General features: G+C 30.9%; 1 protein-coding gene across 1 annotated transcript; it reads right to left on the minus strand.

The window, feature by feature from the left end:
• Positions 1–1,843: 1,843 nt before the first annotated feature.
• On the minus strand, positions 1,844–5,369 carry LOC120183102 (reticulon-like protein B5). The gene is made up of 7 exons (XM_039187873.1): positions 5,243–5,369; positions 4,898–5,089; positions 4,126–4,306; positions 3,880–4,021; positions 3,720–3,789; positions 3,467–3,627; positions 1,844–1,924 (listed from the first exon to the last, which is right to left on the minus strand). Exons 1-7 carry the CDS (start codon positions 5,367–5,369, stop codon positions 1,919–1,921), a joined length of 879 nt encoding a protein of 292 aa, XP_039043804.1. The 3' UTR covers positions 1,844–1,918.
• Between the last annotated feature and the right edge of the window lie 1,436 nt (positions 5,370–6,805).

Consider the following 6,805-nt stretch of genomic DNA (forward strand, 5'->3'; position numbering starts at 1 on the left):
AACTCGTCACTTTGAAGTGATAAGTTTCAATAAAAATATTTTTTTATTAAAATTTATCATATCAAAGTAAAAAATTTAAATAAAAAATATTTTTATTGGTGTGATGAATTTTATGTCACTACAAAAAATATCCTAAATCCTTATATAAATAATTTTGTGTTGTATTAAATTAAATAATTATTCCACCTATTATATGGGCCCAAATTCACCAAGTTAGGGAGAATTATATGGAGCATCCACGGTCCACCATGCTTTTCATCTGTAGCTGCTATTCTAAACTCCGAATTATCGTAACCATGAACTTCTTTTCGTGTTACTTATAATTAAGTTTAACCATGAAGTCGATATTTAGTCGTAAAAAAATTAAAGTAATTGAGATGACGAGTCATATCTTAGGATTTGAACTTTATTTAAAAAAAATTAACTCAAATTTAAAATGTTAAACTGTTTGAGTTTCTCTTCAAATTTAATACTTAATATTTTTTATAATATTATAGTATATTAATTATAATTTAAATAAAATTTTATAATCATATAAGATATATAAATATGTATTTTTATATTATTGTTCATATCTGCAAATAATTGTTTTAATATTATTCAATAAATCAAAGTACGAATCAAGTGACATCCGTAGTAAAAAAATTATTGTTATTCCTAAAATCCGGGTTCGAGCACCATAGATGTCAGAGGTGTGAGCATTCAATGTTGAAAGGTTGAGAGTTATCTTCGAACATATACTATCTTATACTAACTCCAGATTATTCAAAAAATAAAATAAATAAATCAAAAATCATTTAAAATTATAAATTATACTAATAATATTATTTTTTTAAAGAAGAAATTTTGGAGGCAATATCGAGGAAGTATAGAGAAATAAAAAAATTGATGGAAATTTTATTAAAAAAATAATTGTAGTTAAAATATTAAATTTAAATGAAATATAAAATTGAGGTTAAATTATAAAAAGAATTTATTATTACAAATAGTAACTGAAATTATATTGATGTTCTATAATGACAGAGAACATGTTCCAATTTGACCAGAAATAGATTTATAATACGAGAAATTGAAAAAAAAAGTATACTAAAATATCATATAAAATTAAGAGATAAAATTATACAAAATTTAAAAATAAAAACTAAAAGTATATAAATATTTTACAGTGAGTAATGAGCACAAGTTCAAATTTAAATTAGATTAAAAATAGATTTAATATGAATAAAAAATTATAGACTAAATTACAAAATAGTAAAATTATTTTTTCAAAACAACATTATTTAAAATACATTTTCCAAATTAATAAAAGTGAAACTCAACTCAAAACTCCAAATTAACTCGCTGATTCAAATCGACTCGTATAACTGGAGTCACGGTAACTCAATTCATAAAATTTTGATTTTTTTTTCTCTTCAAATTAAACCTTGTTTTGCTTACATCAACCACCAAGAGTTTCAAAATACCGAGTGGTTTCTTGTATATTATTACTCCTAAGTATTGTTTCTATGTTGACGCTATAGCTATGATTAAGGGACTGATCATAAGGAAACACCCATAGAACCGAAGGCAATAACACAATCAAGGAAACGCCCTTATCATTATAATTTATAACGGACTACAGCACAAAATCAAGGAAATAACAGAGACTATCAAAGGCACAAAATCAGGTGCCACTGGCGACCAATGTAAAAAGGCTGAATGTTTATCAAAATGAAACAAAGTTAAATTATAACATGATCACCTCGTGGTGCCATTTGTAAGCTTGGCATATTCCCTACTAATTGCATTTTGGCGATACATCATATTTTGAACTCAATGCCAAAACATTAGTAAAAGTTTGATCGAGGAAGAAATGCCTCTCATGTGAATTGAGCACGCACACAATACCCTGGAAACCAACAAGTATCCAAATGTTTGTCTAAACCTAGGCCTGTAAACGAACCGAACTCACACGAACGGGGTATGTTCATGTTCGTTCATTTAATAAATAAACGAACATAAACGAACACGAACATAAACAAACAAACAAAAAATTTATTCATGTTCGTTTATTAAGGAATATAACTTGTTCATGTTCGTTCATTTAATAAATAAACGAACACGAACATAAACGAACACGAACATAAATGAACACGAACATAAACGTTGGAGACCCTACCTTCCATTGTTATTTCATGAAAAATAGTCGACAATGCAAATCAACCAAATCTATAGTGATAAATAGCGTAAGAGCTTATTAGCAGTGATGAAATGTTTGAAGATATCAAATATTTCGATCGATCTTTTAAAGATATTAAATGATTCATACGACTTTAATTTAACAATATAACATTTATCTTAGTGGTCCATGATTACATATGAACAATCATTTTCTACTACGTTATTCTAATAAATTCGTTGGCTAAAAGTTTTGTGACATCAATGTCAGACTTTAGTGAGGTTTGTTCATAATGGTCCTTTCCGTTGGCAGAGTAGAAAATTTAACAGCATGAAGATTTCGAACGGTACAAATTGGACTACAAGGCAATAACATAGATCCGAAATCCATTCGATGCTACATATCGTAACTGATATTATTGCTAAACCACCATTCAAAATTTTAACGTACCTAAAGTCTACTCTACAACTAAAGGTCACACAAGAACTATGAAAACAAAAGTTCATTGTCAAAGTGTATTTTCTACTTATTAATGGGTTCTTCCTGGAAAACCTATTACTTCCGCTATTAAACTCTTTTTCAGAAATTTCATAGAAACCTTTGTTTTGTTTTATGGCAAATTCTATATATATATTTTTTTACTGATGCTCATATACTTCCGATTATTATCTTTATCTTCTCATCTATTTCTAGAAAGAAGTATGATATTTTCTTGAGTTTTAGATGTGAAGATACCCGCAATAACTTTACATATCAACTATTAAGCCAAATAAAACATAGAAAAAGATGTAAACATACCTGTAAAAAATTCAGATTGCACTATACTATTACTTGTTTTGAAACTTTCAACAATCGTCTCCACTCTCCAGTGAACATTAGAGTTTGGGGGGAAAATGGGGAAAATGAATATAGGTGCAAGGTATCTCACGGGTTAACATATTAGATTTAAACTCCAAATAAAATTGGGTTAATTATGGAGTTGGTCATTAGAATATCATATTAATTAATATTTTTAAGATACATACAAATTGGTCACCAAAATTGATTTAAGAAGATTGGGTTAAACATAAATGAACGAACATAAACGAACAAGCATAACCGAACGAGCATAAATGAACATAACCGAACGTTCACGAACGTAAATGAACGAACGAGACCTATGTTCATGTTCGTTCATTTAATTAAACGAACATAAAATCTTGTTCATATTCGTTCATTTAATAAATAAACGCACATAAACGAACTTCCTGCCGCACGGTTCATGAACGGTTCGCTGAACGTTCAATTCATTTACATGCCTATCTAAACCTTCTTGGTCTTCAAAGGACCCTTTGGAATTCTACTCAAAACCTTGGCATCAAAAACTGCATATTGCTTTTTAATCTCAATCATTGCCTTCTCTGCAAATGGGTCAACCTTGTCTTCGTACTTCTCATACAACACCGGCACCGTATGCAGCAACACGAAAGCTGATGATGTATAAAATATAAATAAAAATTCAGTATATGAAAATCTATTGATAAATACTTGGGAGCTAAAAAAGATGAGTCGGGGTTATTACATATATAGAACAATGTCAAGAAGTGGCACCAACTCCCCACGATTGACAGAACCCAACATGCAGCTATAACCTGAAATTCAAATCAAGAATGGAGATATCAGTAATTCCTCCTAATCAAACCTAAGATGAAGCATCCCCATAGGCATGACAAAAAACACACCATAAGAAACTCCTTCAGATTTCTTCCAGATGCAACATCTTTCAACAGCTTGAATGCCCGGTTAATTTCAATTGTCAGAGCAGAGGCAACTTGGACGAATGGCTCCTCTGGTAAATAAACTTCGGGGATGGGAGGTGGAGTCCTATAAATAAAAGGGTGGGTTATCTAGTCTTTAAGAAACCGTACACTATCTTAAACTCAACAACCAAATAAACCTAAGCTCCCGAAAATAATGTATAAACTTACTTGTGGATGAATGTATGAACATTGGACCACAAGAACATTAGGGCAACACATAGTATCGAAACATGACAGATTAGAGTAAGTAGGTGGTATTCAATCAGTTCAAAAAGGACCCAAATTGCAGTTGCTCCACCAAGCACACTTGCTGAAATCTTCTTGTTCCTCCACAAGAATACATCAGCAGCTGCAACAAAATATTTACCAACACAATAAGTCAATAAGATGGACAACAGCAACATCAGAGCATTTAACACAAACAAAAACCATTAATGTACAACAAGAATTCCTCTTTCTAAATTCCTTTAAACCCTTAGCGGATTAGATGAGTACATTTTACTCTTATAACAACGTATTATGTGTTGATATATTCCCCAGGATGCAAACAAGAAAAAACGGCAAAAGCAAAAGACCCTAAATCTTAAGATCTAAACCCAAGGCGCATTTAGTAGCTTATTCTAATGTAAAATGGAATTTCAAACATGACATTAAAGAAATAATAATACTATATTAAATTACCACTTACAAAAAAAAAATAGATGAATAGAAAAGTGGGATTGAGACATTGAGTTGAGAAATGCATTTAAAATATTCAAAAAAAATCATAAAGCATAGAACAAAATATAGATCCACTGATGTAAACTAAGCAGATTAAATCTTTTACTTTCATTTGCGTCAAGACCACGAACAAACAAACTTAAAAACATAAAGTCATATTCTCTCATTAATGAAATTTGAGAAAAGAAAAATGTGAAATGAGAGAGTTCGGAGTTGGTACGTTTTCCACCCCCAAGCATATGATGAACTGGCTTCTCCCTTCCAAACAACCGAAAAATCTTAGACTGAACTGTAGAACCGGAACTCGGCTTCTCATGATCCGAATCCGGATCCGAATCCGAGGATGAATCGTGGGAGTGAATCTTCTCACTTATCTTTTCCATCACCGACTCCAACGTAGACTGATTACTCCCTATTCATCCGCCATTGCCCAAAAAAAGTCCGAACCAAACCACAAAAATGACTGATTCGCTGTCTCCGATACTTACGTGGATCCGAAAAGTATCGAGGTCTGTGAGAGCCGAAGTAGGAAATGTAGGGTTTTATGACGTGAACATATATAAACAGGTCGATGACTCTGAGCCTGAGGTTCGGATCCAAAAGCGAAGGCTAGGACGGAATTTTGAAATCAACAGAGCTAATGGTATGGTGCGGTGGGGTCCAGCGTAAATTGGGTTTTGAATTTCCTTCATTTTTTTTCTGATTAGAGGAACGTGGGGGCTTTCAGGAAGGTTCACCGAAATAAGACACGTTGGATGGTAGTGTGATCAATAATTACTAAAATAAAATATTAAATATTTTAAATAAAATTTAAAATTTGAATTGTGATAATATAAAGAAATTAAATTAAATTTAAAATTTTATTTTGAATTAAACGATTAACATATTAAATATTAATAATTTAAAAATCATATTTCATGAACTGCTATCGCATTCCAGTAGTGGCTTCGGGTTACCATCAGTAGGCTCCAGGTTTCCTTAACATGAAGGGAGAGAACTATATTTTTTTATTTCTTTTCTATAATTAATTTTCTTTTGAAAAGAAACCGTATGTGAATAGCACGTGAGATCTTTTGTTTTGGGAACAATAGTACGTGAGATTCAGATTCAGATTCAGACAGATTCAGATTCAGATTTGGGAGTTACTTGAGTAGGAAGTTTCGGTGGTAGTTGGTTTCTAAAAATATTGGTTATTTTTATTTTATTTTTAAAAAATAAAAAACATTAAAGAAAATATATTTGATTGTGAAATTAGAATATAATTTCTAAAAATTAAAATAAAAACACAAAAAATATGTTTTAGTATTTTTATTAAAATTTTTTTAAAAATTAGAAAATAGAAGAATATGTGATCTAGATTTTTAGCTTAACTTATATGAGTTCAAATCCTTCTAACATTTTTTTTAATTAATACTATCTGAAATCCTCAAACTTTTACAAAAAAATCAAAATGCTCCCTGAATTTTTTATATTTAATGTGGTCCTTAAATTTATCTTTTTATTATACTTTAATTTTGTAGTATTTTTATATTTAATGTATTGAATATCTTAATAATTATTTATATTTTAAAATTAAATAATTTCTTAATTTTTTTAAAATTTAAATAAGTCCTCAAATTTTTTTAAAAAAATCAATGCGCACTATGAATAGACTGGAACTATTTTGTAAAGAAGTTTCGCTTGGGCTCGTTATTATCATGCTTCTCCCATGATTTCTACTCCTCCACCGGCGCTTCCACGTTCCCAAGTCAATGGTCGCCTTCATCTTTACATGACTATTGTTTGAATGTTGATGGTGGAGTATCTTCCTCCATTGGAATTGCTTATATAGGTGGTCTTCTTCGCGACAAAAGAGGTAACTAGATTATGGGGTTTAACAAAACTGTTGGATTTGTTCAACCTCTCCAAGCTGAGCTTTGGACACTTTATATCGGTTTACAACTTTCTTGGGAGAATGGTATCACCAATTTGCAGATTCAATCCGATTGTATGGAAGCTTTGAAGCTCACCCAAGCTCCTTTGGCGCCATTGAGCTCGATCCCCCCAATTTCTTCTATTGATAGAAGAATGTTTGGTTGATTAGCTTTAAATGGGTGCCGCGTGAAGCTAACAAACCGGCCGATATGCT

Source organism: Hibiscus syriacus, unplaced genomic scaffold (genome assembly GCF_006381635.1).
Source record: "Hibiscus syriacus cultivar Baekdansim isolate YM2019G1 unplaced genomic scaffold, ASM638163v2 tig00112738_pilon, whole genome shotgun sequence".
Taxonomy (NCBI): Eukaryota; Viridiplantae; Streptophyta; class Magnoliopsida; order Malvales; family Malvaceae; genus Hibiscus; species Hibiscus syriacus.

Excerpts from the sequence above, each read along its gene's own strand:
- LOC120183102 (XM_039187873.1), bottom strand. The coding sequence starts at position 5,369 with ATGAAGGAAATTCAAAACCCAATTTACGCTGGACCCCACCGCACCATA. Across the intron at positions 5,090-5,242 it reads AGGCTCAGAGTCATCGACCT|GGAGTAATCAGTCTACGTTG; the intron begins GTTTATATATGT and ends GCGGATGAATAG. Across the intron at positions 4,022-4,125 it reads GTTCATACATTCATCCACAA|GACTCCACCTCCCATCCCCG; the intron begins GTAAGTTTATAC and ends TTTTATTTATAG.